The sequence below is a fragment of the Macadamia integrifolia genome, chromosome 6 (assembly GCF_013358625.1).
Source record: "Macadamia integrifolia cultivar HAES 741 chromosome 6, SCU_Mint_v3, whole genome shotgun sequence".
NCBI classification, from domain to species: domain Eukaryota; kingdom Viridiplantae; phylum Streptophyta; class Magnoliopsida; order Proteales; family Proteaceae; genus Macadamia; species Macadamia integrifolia.
The window spans coordinates 39,541,109-39,558,532 of record NC_056562.1 but is presented as its reverse complement, the minus strand read 5'-3'; the positions used below and the strand labels follow the sequence as shown (position 1 = coordinate 39,558,532).

Here is a 17,424-nt window from a genome sequence, read left to right as displayed (position 1 = left end):
TTTTTTTTTTTTTTTTTTTTTTTTTTTATTTCTTGCTTACCAAACACAGCCAATAAAGCTTTTCATTTTCAAGAACAAGAAGAAACACCTATTGCTTTGAGGCATTGCTTTTTCTTTATAACTTGTATGATGTTGATCTCTCTCTCTTCTAACATATGACCAAACGTGAATTTTAGATTTCAAAGTTGTGTTACAAATGTAGGAGACTTACATACTCTATTTTAAATAATTTATTTTTATTTCTATAAATTTAAGTGGTTACAATCTCTCTCTCTCTCTCTCTCTCTCTCTCTCTCTCTCTCTCTCTCTCTCTCAACGTAAAAGAACACATGAAACTTTGATTTAATATTAGTCATTTTTGTTTCTGCCTGTGTGTATTTCTTTTATACATATATATATATATATATATATATATATATAGAAAAGTGATTTTTTCTGCTAAGCTACTAAAGAGAGCCCACTTTGATTATATTGAATGGTCAAACTCATCAAACGAACTTTCCACTTGGCAAAACGAAATCTTGTCCTTCAAAATATTGTGTGAAAGCATGAAATGCCATGAATCATTAGCCAAATCAAATCTGATTTAACATATTTCCTAGGAACCGTTGGTCCACCAAGCAAGAACGCTTCTCATAAGAACTTAAATGGATTGCATGGTAATATTGTGACCTAAAGAAAGGAAGTAATTAATATCTAGTAACTCCTTTTTCTATTTATTGCATTATCCATAAAAATCTGGATTTTTATCATCCTAAATAACCTTCATGATATATGACCTTGACACCAATCTACCATTGATCGACAATATATGATCCGACCTCAACACACCAAGATAGCACGAGGAGAACCAACGGTAGGACAGTTCAACATGAACCATTCATCCCAACCACTTGCACCTACCATGCTCGATAAGCCCATGCCTCAATCTCATGTCTCGTCCCAATGTGAGTTGTAGATCTCCCACATGAGACTTGGACCTGTACACCTCATAATGGGATGGTGACTTCTGTAATCGCCTCTAAATCTAACTAGGACTAATAACAAACTTAACCAGGCATGAGTTAGGCGGTTATTTAACCATAAGACTTAAGATGGTTGAGTTAACTGTTATAGGATTAACTATGGTCGAATTAACCGTTATGAGATCGTCTTACTCAGTATAAGAAAGGGACGAGCTCGTGAATAAGCAAAGATTCCACATCAACAATGAAGAGGAGAGCCGAGAGCCTAGCCAATCAGAGGGACCATCAACGTCTATATAAAAGATACTTAGCAAATTCCGAAGGTAAGACCCTCAACAGATAGATTATTCTACGTTGCACATCCTTTTCAAAGTCTTCTCGGAGCTCCCTTTCACTAGTTTCTGATATGTGTTGATGATCGAGCAGAGCGAAATCTTGCATCAACACTTCAGAATGATTATGCAGGCGACCCCACTTTCTAATCTAGATCCACCTCACAGAAACCGTTTAATCAATATCGACATATCAGGATTGCCTGCATTGGTCCACATTCTAATTCAGCAATCAACGGTAAATCCCCTCGCCTTCATTGCTTTGGAGAAACTCCTTAAGCCACGCCAAAATCTCTGCCACCTCGTCTGTTTCGTCGTAGTGGAAGGATTTCAAATTGTAAATGAAACTTGTCAAAGTGTCATCTGTTAACAGAATTTCACGTATGCTTACAGAGAGCGCGCCATGTGCACATAAACCAGAGACAATCTTCCGTTACAAAACAGGGACCAGAGAAAGTAAGAGAGAGAGAGATTTCCCCTTCCCTTCTGAACTTTTTGGTAAACTTTTGAAGCGAAGAGGTTAATCGATGGAGGAGAAAAAGCTATTCCAAGTTCAACTGATCAATGTAATTCTGAGAACTCCCATTGTTTGAACATTTGCAGAACAGTGAAGACTCTGGCTTATCATTGACAGGTTGATTTGGTCGGAGGATACTACGATGCCGGCGACCATGTCAAGTTTGGGCTTCCAATGGCCTTCACTGTAAGAATGCTTACATTTATTTTATCAAAGCTCACACTAATCCAAATGTCTTGTGGGCCGAAGTAATACACACCATTCGTTAAAGCAGAGCAATTATAACATTTCGAAATCAGAAACTAATCACTACTAGGATCTTGGAATTAAAAATTCTTAGGTGGGCGACGGAGACACAGATCACTATTGCTGGCAGAGACCGGAGGAACTGACGACGTCCAGACGAGCTCACAAGATCGATGAGAACAACCCTGGTTCGGATCTGGCAGTCGAGACAGCGGCTGCCATGGCCGCAGCATCAATCGTGTTCAGGAAATCCAACCCACATTACTCTCATCTGCTATTACATCACGCCCAACAGGTGAGTAACTTTTAACAATAAATTTGAGGAGAAACAAGATCGAATTCTCTTCTTTCTTCTGCCCAGTTAATTACCATGGGTTACGCTGTAACTAAAGGTTACTTACTAGACAGTAGTCATTACTGATCGGATTGGTCTTGTCTCTTCATGTAGACCCTTTGTAAAGGTTGACTAGGGCCATTATCAGGTGAATTAAAAAATTCCCAACCATGACATGGTAATTTTGGTGGGATACGTATGACCTTTGTCTTTTGTTGATTCCCAAGGTGAATCAATTAGATGGTGAAAATATGAGGCCACATACCTGCGAAGATGGAAATTTGTCTGCTGCAAAGGATTGCCTTATTAGTGGAGCTGCTACACAACAAGAGGCAATCCCGAGGAAACTATCAGGGCTGGGGCAGATTGGGACCATTAGGGCCAGGAAAGGGTCATTAGTCCACACTCACTAGTTTTTATTTATTTATTTATTTATTAGGGAATACAATTTCGGTGTATGTGTATGCGTGGGAGCTGCAAATAAGAAAGCATCCACAAAAATGTCATTTTTCTTTTTATGGGATGGGCTAGTCTTTTGTCCTCCATATGTTTAGGCGCAGGAACCACACTCTCCCAAAAAAATATTTTGTATGCCCCTCCTATCTAAGCACTCATATTGGTTAATCCGCTAGCTTCGGAAAAACAGGTGGCATACCTAACCTCCTTCCTTTTGTATTTACTAAAATGTAAATTGTAAATATTGTTGATATCCAAAATGAAAATTCAATTTACAACCTAGTCAACTACTCAAAAGTTCGAAGCATTGTGTCTCATGCAATGAAAAAGACACTTATGATAATCTCCATCTTTAGTTCCTAACTGTAAACACCATTCTTAAGTATGTTGTTGTTGCAGTTACTGATGGAAGAAAAACACAAGGAACACGCTATCTATGTGGATGCCTTAACAAAAACAACGACGACGACAATGTCGAATGCACACCGACAGGCCTCTTATACGTCCGTCAATGGAACAACAAGCAATACGTATCGACAGCAGCTTTCCTTCTCATCGTTTACTCAGCTGCTTACATTACTCAACTCAGAAACTACACTGCCAGAGACGAGAGGTGGAGGCCCAAGAACTCATGGGCTTTGCCAAAGCCCAGGTGGATTATATATTGGGCTCCAACCCAATGGGGATGAGCTACCTTATGAGTTATGGAGCTAAGTATCCCAAGGAGGGTCATCTATTGTATCGTATAGAGAGAATAAAGGGTTCATAGGGTGCACACAAGGGTACGATAATTGGTATGGTGCTCATAACCTAACCCTAATGTTTATGGTGCTCAGAACCTAACCCTAATGTCCTGGTGGGGGCTTTAGATGTTGGGTCCGACTGCGAAGATAATTTTGGGGACCAAAGGGGCAATTACTGTTTTAGCAAAGCTGCACCAATTAGTGTCAAAACCTCTCTTGTCCTCCTTAGTTCATCTTTAATTTCTTCATTCTAGAAGACAATGAAACGAAGTATATAGAAGTTGTTTTTAAAGAGATGTTTTTGGTGGCAGAAAGCCCAATTTGTATTCTCCATTCTATTAAGTTACCTGAAAAGAAAACAATTTAGGTTTTATTTGGTTGCAAGGAGAATTAAAGGGAACTTAAATGAAATTTTCAAACTTAAAAGAGAAACTTTTGAAATCTAATTAAACTAATTAAGAATTATCCCCTAATTTTAATAACATGAAAAGATCTCTCGAGTATACCGTAAAACAAACGGTATACTTTAATGAGTTCACTCCAAATGCTTGAGAAAAGCCTGAAATGATTGATTAAGAGTACATGTTTACCAAATTCAATTGGAAATATGTTAAACCTAACATTCTCTCCTGAAACAAAAACGAATACGCTTGAGGATTCTAATGAATTGTATTGTATAAGTTTAAAAAAGAGAAATTTTTTATTTGAAGTCCTCTTCCTCCCTCCATTAACTGGTAGTACTAAAACTACTAAATTTGATTGACCAGTTGGATTTTGTATGTTTGGCATTGTTATTATTTTTGGTGCAATGTGTTATACATTTCTTGAAATAGAGTATTGGTATTGGATATTATTCTCGACTGATATTGATTCGAATCGGCCTGTATTAGATGGATTTATCCCTAGTTTTATTTTAAAATCAGTATTTTTTACCATTTTACCGATTTGTTTCGGACGACTTGCCCCTAACGATCACGACAATCCCATACCGATACTGAAAATGAATAAAAATATCTCAATGTTTGAAAAGAAAACACAAGTTATTGTATCCCTTCGTTGAACATGCAAATAGGATGGCATGGTTGTGATCGATGAACCAATGAGAGATTACTTATCTTTAGTTAATAATTGTCTCTATTTTTAAATAAAACATAACGCAGCCATCACACTCGACTAAACCATATTACAGTGACAGTAGTTTCCGAATTTCTTATTTCACGAGTGTTACCTTGTTTCAACGTTTTTTTGTCTTTTGAAGAGATTGTGTCTTTCGTGTCAATCTGTTTGAGTCTTTATCTAGAAAAGAACAATTTTTTGCCTGAATTCTTTGATAAATTTTCTAAATTGGTATTTGCTGAGGAATTCTTGGAGGTTGTCAGGAACACTTTATGATATCAGAAGTATTGAGTCTTGAATTAGAGTTTGCACGAGTTAACATAAACGACGCCATTGACATGGATATCGTTCAAAGATCAACCAGCAGCAGTTCATTACGTTCTGGAAGTACCGGAACCTCTGTAGATGGTCAAACAGAAGTAGAAACTAGAAAAATATTTATTAAATTTCAGGAACCATTTTTATTAATTTCTTCACCTTCAAGTATCCCAGGAGAGTACACCATAGAGGGTCATCTGTTGTATCATATAGAGACAATAAAGGGTTCATAGAGTGCACACAAGGGTACGATAATTGGTATGGTTGCTCAAAAGCTAACCCTAATGTCCTAGTGGGGCCCTAATTGGTGGGGCCAGCTGCCAAGATAATTTTGGGGACCAAAGGGGCAATTACATGCCAACTGAGGCTTGCACTTATAATACAGCTCCATTGGCAGGAGTTTTAGCATAGCTGCATCAATTGGAGAGACAAAAGCTCTTTTGTTCTTCTAGTTCATCTTTAATTTCTTCTTCCTAAAAATACAATGAAATGAAGTATATAGGAGTTGCTTTTTAAAGAGATGTTTTTGGTGGTATATAGACATTGATTTACTCCAATGTCTTAATCTTATCAATTGAAGTTTTATCATGGTAATTCTTTTCTAGGCGAACAAAGTAAGAAAAAAAAAAAAGAGATGTCTTGTAAATAATTGATGGTAGTGAGTAATAAAAACAAATATCATGCCAACAATGTGATTTTGTGTACACTCATGATAAATACATGATATTTAATAACCACTTATTAATATTTGACATGCATCTTATCAATATAATAACGTTCTATAATATTTCTGCCAATAATAATGCTAAAGATTACCCCAAGGGGTAGTTGAATTGGCAAGAGACCTTCGCCTCAAAAAACGTATGATTTTTCAATTACAAAATAGAGACCGAGAAAGAGAGTATGAGCGACTGACTTCACCGACAAGTCACCTGGCAACACCATTCTGACTTCACCGAGTCATGGTTTTGAAAATCGGAATGGAATGGTTAGTGTCGATCGAATCAAGAAAGTATTCATTTGTACGGGCATGTTCCTATCACTTGGATCAGAATCTTTCAATCCAATCTGTTGAAAAGTTATTCCCACGGGTTATCTTCTAAGGGCACTGCATTTGAAATTTTTTAATCCAATTCGTTGTAACCAAGAGTCACAGCTACAGGTAACTCCAAGGGACTCTTTCATCTTAGCCTTTGGATTGGAATTTTACTCGAATCCTTAGGAATTAATGGATACACCAATTCCATAGGGTACCTTTGAGGGGGTGTGTACTCTATAAATAGAGCAAGTGAGTGATTTCAAAAGGTTATTGACACAGAAACTCGTGTTCATCTCTCTCTCATTTTTAGCATCCTTTTTTTTTCTCCTACATTTGCAAGAAATGATCTTTTTTTCGTAGAAAGATTTGCAAGAAATGTTCAATCTTATGCTAAGTTTGATATTTACTTATCCTTTTATTTATTTATTTTTTCTGACAATTTACTTCAACATGATATTGGAGTAAAATATTTAAGGGTGTAATTCAGTCTAGAACTAGGTATTCAGTTCGGTTTCGACTTGGTTCCACGGATCATTGGTGTGATACAGAACTGGAACAAGTCTTGTGTCGATTTTGAAAATTAGTATTTGTATCGAACTTGTTTGGTTCTAGCTCCTATTATGTTCCCAATTTTGATTCTTGTATAGTTCAGTTCCGGTTCCCATACTCAATTTATATATATATATATATCTATATATATTATTTATTTATTTATTTATTTTCTGAGGGTCAACAATGAATACATTAAGAATGAATGAAAGAAATAAAGGCCAAAGCCATACAGACTTATACATGCAAACAAGAAAAAGAATAGAAAATATAGAAAAAATTCAGCTTCCTAATCCACCTTCAGCGTTGCCATGAGCAAAGAAAGGAGCCAGACTAATAACATAATCGCGTCCAAGACGACTAGAGGAATTACAAGAATCGAAATCTTGGCTTTCTTGTAGCATCCCACTCTATATCTTCATTAGAAAAACTTGGTCGAACGTTCCAAACTATAGAAAGCCTATGAGCGAGTCACTGCATGCTTAGCAAGGCCATTAACAACAACATTTATTTCTATGAAACAATGTTAGATTATCTATTAAATCCTGTCCAAATAAAATTTAAAGTAAAACCACTTTTGTCTGAAACACCATGGAATGGATCTTTTGCTAATACACCAAATAACAACACGAGAGTCACATTCCACTTCAATCAATGATAGATTCAATTGCTTAGCTAATTCAATAGCTTCAAAGAATCCACCAAATTCAGCACAAAAATTTGTTGAAATCTAAAACTAATATTAGTAAATATATTATAATATATTTTTATTAAGTGTAATGATATATTATAATCAAGAATTAAAGTATCGGTATCAATCATTATATCGGTCGGCCAAAATTAAGATACGTATCGGAGATACGCTAAAGATACACACATAAATGGATTGGAAACATTTTTTTAAATACTTTTGCATAAATAATTTGTTAAAAAAAACTATTGATAACATGTATTAAGCATAAATACTAAATTGAGGGTATCGCACTAAGAATTCAAGGTTTGTAGTTGTCCTATAAATATAAAATCCTTATTCTCAACCTTGATTTCCACTTTAGTTTGAGAGAAATATGGCTGGTAGCAACTTTGGAATAAAAACCCTCAAAAAATCATGTTTTCTGAAAAAGTATCCATCTTGGCCATTATATGACCGTAGCGCACTATATCGGTACATACCTATACTCACCGATACGTACTGATCAATACACACCGATACTCACCGATACATTTCGATACATACTGAAACGTACATTTCACCTCGATTTTATATTTTCCATAAAGTTGTATCGGTGCATATTATATCATATCGATGTGTATTGATGCATATCGGTATGTATCGTAGGACATATATAGATACGAAAGGATTTTAAAAATTTCCATGTATCGTATCGATCGGCTAAATTTAAGATACGTATTGGAGGGTATCGTATCAGTATCGGAGATACTTTAAACTATGATTATAATATATTAGTATCATATTATATTAATAGATGATAATGTATTGGTACTTAAATTTGGTTTGGTTTGGTTTCTAGCGGTCAATTCTTATGATAGAACTGGAAAGTAATCAAGTCCCACGACTCGGTTCTGTTCCCTGGTTCCAGATTGTAATCATATTCTATTTTTAGGGTTTGGTTTTAGTTATTCAGTCTAGAATTGGTTTCAGCTTTGAGAAGATCAATATACTCGTATCAATTATTTGGATTTATTTAGATTGTTGTGTGGGAAATTTAAAATGGAACCACACTTATATAGTAAATGAATGTTTTGTTTTATCTTTAATTCATCGTTTTTTCATTGAGAAAGCTACTAGTTACTTTTTACAAATGGATATTGGTCTCTTTTTCTGTGATATTAGGATTGTTATCGATAACACCGTTTTCTCTCTTCGCAGACTTTTACTGTTTGGTCTTTGGGCTCCTTATGTTGTGGCCATACCTTCATTGTAATGCCATTCATCTCCTTGCTAATGAAATCTGGCTTTTCTCCTGAAAGAATTCCTTCTTTTGTCAATGGCAATCACCGAAAAACATCGTAGGTTAGCTCAAGGGGAGGGATAGCCTATCGGACATCCAGAAAAAAAGGGAGATTATAATAACATCCTCAATTAAAGGTAAAACAGTAAATTAAAAAAAGGGAAGTCAGGCTTGGGTACTTTAAATATGGATCCAAAAAACTGAATTAGTTAGGTAAATATTAGTAACAGTAAACAAGAATCAATGACATCTGATTCGTCCCACTAGGCACACCTTGGGCCACTCACACGGGGTGTTTAGTACTCTTCACTGCTTTCAGTGAAAGTTAAATGGTTCTCATTCAACCCCGGCAAAAGAGAGGCAGAGGGAGAGAGAGAGAGAGAGAGAGAGAACACCTGCGTGTTCGAGCAGCAACTCTGCTTCATGCAGCTTGAGACAATAGAGTCGCTAGCCCTTCTCGTGACTTTCAACTGAGGCCCATGGTTTGGATTCCAGGTTATTTATATTCGGGGTGGAATCGCTAGGTTGAATCTCGAATTAACCTATACAGCTTAACTAGTGAACAGCTCATCACCTCACCCTTATAGTACAAATTGTGGAATCACGTACACACGTCTATGCACGTATCAGTTACCATTGTTAAATATAATTAAATACTCAAAAAAACGAAGAATCACGATTCCACAGAAATACACGCAAACCAAACATCACCTTTGATTTCCAGCGATCAAATTTTTCACATCCTCTTTCCACACAGCACAATTTGGCATTTACATCCATATAAAGAAATGTAGGCAGGTCATCCACAATTCTGTTTTTAAATTGATGAGATTTTTTATTTATTTTAATTCTCATTTTAAATTGAAATTTGATAATGAAATGGACATGAGATCTTCTATCTTATTGAGTTAATTATAAGTACTCAAAAAAAATTATCCATCCATAGGTTGCCCAGATAGTTAGGGCGAATTAGGGATTGTGTGGATAGGCGCACAGAGGATTGTATCCGTCCATATGCAGCCAATTCCAATGAAAAAGACAGTTTTTAACTCCTGCTAAAAGCCCAAAACTAGATGGTTACTTAGATTGTTTAGGTTTGCTTAGCTTCTCATTATCTTGATTTCTCTCAAACCCCAGTAAGAGTTAGGGGTGGTTATATGTTGTTGATTTTTCTGGTCTAGTCCTTTGATATAGCAATTCAATATGATGGGATCTGTTGAGGTTCTTAGTAAACACTAACTTTGATTTACAATCATATATTTCAGGTTTCTAACCAAATTTTCACGTATTCAATTTCATCCTACTTTTTCTATTTCCTGGTTTTCAATTTTAAGAGCAATAGTAAGGTAGTTTGGGTCTAATCATAATTATATTATAGTTGGGATGACATGGCAGAGCTTATCACATTTTCTTGTAGTCCCAATATTTACAGTGCAGATTCGTTAACAACATAAGCTGAAATGTAGCCACTAACATGTTATGTCTATATAATTCTTGAGAACATGAATCAAAATAAGTATAAAAGTATTATATTAGTGATCTATTTTTTTACTACTCATGTGATGTATTTTCATAAATTATTGTCATTATAAATATATATTTTCCCCCATGTACAATAATGATATATTATAAACAAAGCAAAGAGAGTATTAATGTCATTTTATACATAAATAAGATTGCATTGACAAGCTAAGAGTTTATTTCAAAAATATATAAATATGATCAAACAAGACAAATAAAATTATGGGTAATTTTTTAATTCATATAAAAAGATTAAACAAAAAACAATCGAATTTGCTTCTAGTAATATAATTTAACAAGAAACGAGCGAGATTTATTTTACCATGTGATTACTTTTATCTTTAAAGAAACAACATATTATAATTTCTACATATAAAAAAATGGTAGAAATACCCAAAAAAAAAAAAAAAACCACGCCATAACCCCATATACTCTATTTTAATAATTTAGATACATTCTGGCAGTTTATATTTATGTGGACATAAGAAGATCAGAAAAATTCTCTTTAACATATATTTCTCAGATTTTCTTCTGTCAAAAGGGGAAGGAGGGAGAGAGAGATAGATTTTTTACCTTATTACATGAAATGCCATGAACAATGACCAGATCTGAAATCTCCTTTGCCATTGCCTCCTAAATATTTTTGTGTACGAAAATTTTGAAAGACATCACAAAATGAAAGACACATCCTTGAAGAAAGAATAAAGCATTCACTCATGTAGACATATCCTTGAAGAAAGAATAAAACATTCACTCACATGGTGGCATTCTATTGTTCTTTATATAAAAAAAAAATATAAGTGAAAATATTGTCAGCGAAGAAACCTACAGACTGCTTTGTCACCAACCTAGCAAAGTCAGCAAAGAAAAGCTGATCTGTGACCACCCTATATAAAAGGGCATTATTGCTTCTAAAATAAGAATGAAATATTCATTCACATGTTGGTATTTTCTATTATCGTTTATTGTTATTTATGTAGAAGAAAAAATAGCAGAAATGTTTACCAACTTTACAAATATAATAGGAGTTAATAGGATTGGAGGTTTTTTCTTTTTTTTGGATAACCATGTCTATTAGGATATCAGACCAGCACAAATATCTGCCACATGGAAGAGTAGATAGAGCTAAAACTTTATGGATAGATAACTCTAATGTTTCTTGTTTCGATCCTAAGCGAATTTTTCTATGTGTGGCCAAAACATTGTTCAAAAATATAAGACTATGAAGGGGTGCACAAACTAGAGGATGCACTAAAATATGTGGAAAGGTATATGATTGAATATAAGTCTGAATTTGATATATGGCCAATGCAAACTAACTCCTAATTATCGTTACAGTCAAAATTACTATATCGTTCTTTCGCAAAGCAAAATTTGTTGCATAATCCAATGCTATCATCTTATCCTTCCGGTCTATGAATTCTTTTTCCATATACATAGAACATAATGTCAAAAATCTCTTGAAAATATTCAAAGATTTTTGTTGATTCTTCCAGATCTGATATCCTAATAGACATGGTTGGCGCTATCCTTTAGGAAACAGTCGTAAGAAAAGTGAGCCAATGGAAATTTTTTGGTGCCCACCCCCTTCAGGTTGGTTCAAACTAAACACTGATAGTTGCCCTTTATAAGGAAACCCAGGGAGAGCTGGTATAGGTGGTATTCTCATAAATGAGAAAGCAGAAGTGAAATGGAATTTCAGATAGGCAATTGGTGTGAAGACTAACTTTGAAGCTGAGATTGGTGCTGTTCTCTCGGGTATTGAACATGCTAAAGCCTCGGAGTTGCAATTTTTGTGGATAGAATGCGACTCTGTGGCTATGGTAAATCTTCTCATAAGGGGTCTGGTTTCTTGGTTTGCTCCTCAAATATGGAAAGGCTTAGTTATTTATCTAGCTTCAGTTGAGTGAAAAATCACCTATTGCTATCGTGAGGCTAATCCGGTAGTGGATTTCCTAGCAAATCAGCAGCAAGACTAGATAACTTTGATCCCGTTCAATCTTGGCCTTATTGGATCTCTATGGAGCTGGAGCAGGATGCGAATAGGCGTCCCCACTTTAGATATGCGTAGTTCCTTCTCTCTATTGTTAGGTTGAGTTTCTTGAAGCCAAGTGAAATAAAAATTTATCAGGTAAAGTGAAGTGAAATAAAAAAAAAAGGAAAAATATTCAAATTTGATGTTAATAGTCACATAAGAAAATTTTGGCACTTCAGATGCCTTATCATATAAATTAGTTGAGAAAATAATAAGACTCTGCAGCTTGAAAGTAATTAAGACTCCCATTTGAAAGCCATTGCAACAAAGATTCCTAAATACTGAAACTAGATGAAACATTGACTTCAATTAAAATGAAGTAGAAGAATAGAAGGTTCAGAAGCCACTCTAGTATGATAAATTTCTCTAGGAATGCATTGGTTGGTCCTGATCAATGGCTATTTATGGCTATATATGTTTGCAGTGCTTCTCTAAGTTTGCTTTTTTATTGTTATTTTTAAACCAAAAGCATTAGTGCTGCAACATATTATATTCCATGCTGTGTGGGATCTGACCTAAAAAAAGGCTCTGAACAAATAAATCTCATCAATCATTGGGCTGACACCGCTTAAGCACTTAAGCACCCCTTCACCGCCTTGGGTCACCTTATCTCCTTGTCAAAGGCTAATATGTAATAAAATAGAGCGAACTCTAAAGGCTTCGGGATTGAGGTACCATTAGCCGAAGAAGACTCTAACCAATCCACGTGGCTTGATTGACGAACATCAGTGACGGAGACATCGTAAATTAGTCCATGGGCATTGAGAGAGATTTACACGTCATCACTAAAATATAGAAAATTAGAACCCAAAAACAATTAATTACAGGTACCCAATATAGAATCTTCAGCTCAATTTTTTTTAAGCAATGAATTTGATACATGGTGAATCAGTTTGTTTATGATTCAGAAAGTGGAAGAAGTTGCCACATATTTGGCAAAAGAATCAGAGAAGCAAATTAATATAAGTATAAAAATTCATCATTATTTCATGTTAGAAAAATCACGAAATAATGAATCAAAAGAAGGCTGATAACCTTCATCCTTCATCTGTTTCACTAATCTCTGTATCACTTTACGTATTTCAACAATCTCTGGGTGCAATTGGTCTCCAACAACAAAGACATGTACCCTACTCTTAACCTCAATCCAACTACATCCTGGTTCTTTGTTCACCCCCCGAAGTCTCATTGCCCTTCTGACGCGTTCCACATCTTCCCACCTGCCTAAGGCAATATAGATACTTGACAATAACACATAAGCAGATGATTCGTGTGATCCCAGCTCCATTAATCTCTCTCCTGCATATGCTCCTATATCAAAATTACGATAGTTCCTACAAGCGCTCAACAAAATGCGCCACAAATACATTCCGTGATCAACAGGAACTGAGTCAATAAACTCTTTGGCTTCTTCAAGTTTGCCAGCTCGACTGAGGATATCAACCATGCAAGCATAGTGCTCTACCATTGGGATTATGCCATATTCCTCAAACATCAACTTGAAGTAGACCCAACCTCTCTCAACCAAGCCCATATGGCTACAAGCAGAGAGAAGGTTGACAAATGTGACATAGTCTGGCTTTGTACCTTCCAATCTCATCTCCCCAAAAAGCTTGAGAGCTTCATCACCACGACCATTTTGAGACAGACCGGATATCATTGAGTTCCATGAGACCACATCCCTCCCAGGCATCCTTCTAAAGACAATGTTGGCATCTTCAAGGTTCCCACACTTTGCATACATGGTTGACAAGGCACTTCCAATTGGAACTTCTAAACTAAAACCATACTTGACAGTGCAAGCATGGACTTGCTTGCCTTGATCCAAAGCCGCAAGACTAGAACAGGCTTTGAGGATACTAGCCATAGTTAATTCATTAGGCAAGATCCCCTCCATCTGCATCATACCATACAAATTCAAAGCCTCCTCGTTCTCCCCGTTCTGTACATACCCTCCTATCATTGAAGTCCACAACACAAAATCAGGATCTTTTAACTGATCAAACCCCTTTCGAGCATCATTGACGTCACCACATTTTGCATACATGTCAACCAATGAGGTCCTTATAAAAATTTGGGATTCGAATCCCAATTTCAACAAATAGCCATGAACTTGCTTTCCTTCCCTAACAGCAACAGCCTCACTACACGCACTGAGTACCCCAACAAAGGTGAACTCGCTAGGCCTAAACCCAGCATACTGCATCTCTGAAAAAATCCTTAAAGCATTGTTAGAATCCCCAGTCTGAGCATACCCAGTAATTATCGCAGACCAAGTGATTGAGTTCTTGTCACTCGCGAACTTGAATGTCTGAAGCGCATAATCTAAGCTCCCGCATTTTGCATACATGGTGACAAGAGAATTCCCAACGGAAACAAATGATAACAATCCCTTTTTAAGCGCAAGACCATGTATTTGCTTTCCGCTCTCTATGAATTCTGGAAGAACCAATGCACTTAAAATACTGGTGAGTACAAATTCATTCTCACCCTCATCTTCCTTCTGCATTAATTTAAACAGCATAAGAGCTTCAACTGCAAGTCTTTGAATAGCATACCCAGAAATCATCGCAGCCCATGAAACTGGATTCCTTTGGGGCATTCTATCAAACACACGGCGAGCCTCAAAAAGAAGACCAGATTTGCAGTACATGTTCAAAAGAGAGCTGCCCACGAACACATCTGAACAATTGGCAGTCTTGATTGCAAGGGAGTGAGCCTGCTGTCCAACAGAAACATCCGAGAGATTGGAGGCGGCTGTAAAAACGCCGGCAAAAGTGTGGGGGTTAGGTAAAGTGTTCTCTGCTCTCATCATCTGAAACAGCTCCATGACAATAACAGAGCCTCCGAGGCCCTGTTGAGAGTAGCCATTGATAATGCAGTTCCATGAGACGACATCTTTGGCCTCTATCTCTTCGAACTCAACCTTGGCTTCGACCAAGTGACCACACTTGGCATACAAGTTAACAAGGCTGTTAGCTAGGAAGATATCTGAACCCAGACCAGTTTTCAAGATCTGGGCATGCAAAGCTCTTCCTTTTCGAAGGTTTTTTTGCTCAGTGAATTGTAACAGAGAAGTGAAGAAGGAGCGAGACAGTGTATTCATCAAGTTGAGAAGCACAGACTTTGAAGAGAAGAGTGGCCGCACTTAAGAGTAGTGAGTTGCGTCTCTGGGTTTGCATTAATTACACAAATTTTTCGAATTAGTAATCCATCAAACATGAATTTAGTCGAACACAATAAGATTCCCAAATACCAGTTCAAACAATTGTGTTTCAATTCAATAAAACACAATCATACTCCGATATTACTCTTGAATATTTCAAATTACACGCCAATGAGAAAAGCTTGAGTTCGAAGAAGCTCATTCAATATTACAGGGATCATAGAATTGGGGCATAAGAGAGGCTTCAAACACTAAAACCAAACTCAAAATTTCTGGGCTTTCACAATATCTCAAATAATGACAGAATTCGAGCACTTAATCCAATCTGTCAGTCACTAGTTACAGAACAAGAATCAGGCCAGAAATATGTTTCTAACAAGTAACCAACGCAATCATTCACCGTGTTCCTCTGAGAAAATCTTAAACTCAAACGCTCAGGAACTGAAAATGACCTGTATTCGTGCGTATACGAAATCAAGTCTTTAGAAAAATCCCCTCCCGGAATTCTCTCTGCTATGCTCTTCTTTCCTTCCTTTATTCATCGCCTCTCTCTTTCATACTCTTCCACCCCTTATTTCTCAACTTCACCCTCTTCCTCTCTCCTCTTTTCTTTTACTCTCGCCTCTGTTTCTCTCGTCACCTGCTTCTCTATCTTTGAATTTTGAAGGTTGTCAATCGGTTCGGTTCAAGATGCAGTATGTGGAAATTGAACCCGATTAAGAGCATGTGTTTCCAAATCAGAATTGAACCGCTACTATCCGGTTTTGGGTCGGTTATGAGTTATGACCGGCTTTGTATTCAGTTAGGTCCTATTTTAGGTGTTTTAGCAAACTTTTAACATTTCAAGACCGAAAAACCTTTTGTTTGTTAGGGCCATATCCATCAAACAATTTCCAAACATTAAAAATAGAATAAAATTATTATCCACATTATTATTATTATTATTTTTGGGTAAAATCATCCACACTAGATAAAACATTAAAAAGAAATAGAATTTATATAGTTCCTTATTTGGTTTAGTCCCTAAAACCAACTCGAACAACAAAAGATTTCATGTTTTAAAACTAAAATCGAATTTCGATTTGGATTTAAAAGACAGGTTTCGATTTTTTGTTCTCAATTGACACATTTAACCTTCACCTCCTAAAACAAGCTTTCCCATTATTTTTTTCATGACATTAATTTGTCCTTCTGCTCAACATAGAGATGGCGAAATGACCACCCTGTTCCTGTGAACCCACCCTATTGGATGCATGTGTGTGCACTCCCTTAGTCCCTGTTCTAGTGTTGGGACCACTCAACCCGGCTACCTTTTTTATTCTTTATTATATAAAATAATGGATTTGATATTAGTATGTCCATATGGGATGAATAGAGAGGAATCTGTCTGAATCCATGCTACAAACGACCTTTTGGGATCAAAATGAAAGATTGAATCCGATTATTTATAATAAAAAAATTGAAAAAGTTTCCCTAAAAGGCAAAGTGACCCCTACACCAACGTGGAGACCAATAGGAACACATATGGAAGCATCAACAGCGATGAGATTTTCATATTTTATGGGAGGCAGGGTGGTCATTTTACTCTCTTGTGTTTTAGTGTCGAGGCCACATTGCCTTCAAGACTTCTTTTTCCCTAGAAAAAATTAAGGAAAAAGGTTCCACAAATGGACAGCGTGAAGAACACTTTTGCATGTCAACACAAAAATAATAGAGGTCATGAGTTTAAACTAATTGTGTTAGATGAGAAATGATTCCTTAGATCATCCATTTGTAAGTTTTGGATCTCATCTCCACCATATGACCGAACAAGTTGAGACCTTTTATCCTTCTAATTTAAATGACGCCCCAAAGATCTCAGAAGTTGAGGTTTTTTTCGTAAAATGATAGATAATTATGTGAACAACATGTCCAATTAATTTGAACCCAAAGAAATGCCGTGTGAAAGACAAGTTCTATCTAGGGGAGAAGTAGTGGAACCTTGAACTGCAATTTTTTTTCTTTTCGTAGGGGCAGACAACAATCCATTTAGGCTCATCCAAGTCCGATGCAAATATAGCTACCTAACTTCCAGCAGATTATATATTAGAAACATAGAGCAAGCAGAATAAGAG

At 36.2% G+C, this 17,424-nt stretch overlaps 2 protein-coding genes across 3 annotated transcripts; one reads left to right on the top strand and one right to left on the bottom strand.

Annotated features, from left to right (window-relative positions):
• Window positions 1-325: 325 nt before the first annotated feature.
• Window positions 326-3,796, top strand: LOC122081368 (endoglucanase 5-like). Of its 2 annotated transcripts, XM_042648462.1 has the most exons (5): window positions 326-1,288; window positions 1,392-1,535; window positions 1,691-2,000; window positions 2,155-2,355; window positions 3,250-3,796. In XM_042648462.1, exons 3-5 carry the CDS (start codon window positions 1,989-1,991, stop codon window positions 3,562-3,564), a joined length of 528 nt encoding a protein of 175 aa, XP_042504396.1. In that variant the 5' UTR covers window positions 326-1,288; window positions 1,392-1,535; window positions 1,691-1,988; the 3' UTR covers window positions 3,565-3,796. The 2 variants fall into 2 exon arrangements, with proteins under 2 accessions (XP_042504396.1, XP_042504395.1); XM_042648461.1 differs by having other exon boundaries at window positions 1,392-2,000.
• Window positions 3,797-12,926: 9,130 nt separating this feature from the next.
• Window positions 12,927-15,925, bottom strand: LOC122081367 (pentatricopeptide repeat-containing protein At2g33680). The gene is made up of 2 exons (XM_042648460.1): window positions 15,763-15,925; window positions 12,927-15,314 (listed from the first exon to the last, which is right to left on the bottom strand). Exon 2 carries the CDS (start codon window positions 15,248-15,250, stop codon window positions 13,127-13,129), a length of 2,124 nt encoding a protein of 707 aa, XP_042504394.1. The 5' UTR covers window positions 15,251-15,314; window positions 15,763-15,925; the 3' UTR covers window positions 12,927-13,126.
• Window positions 15,926-17,424: the final 1,499 nt, after the last annotated feature.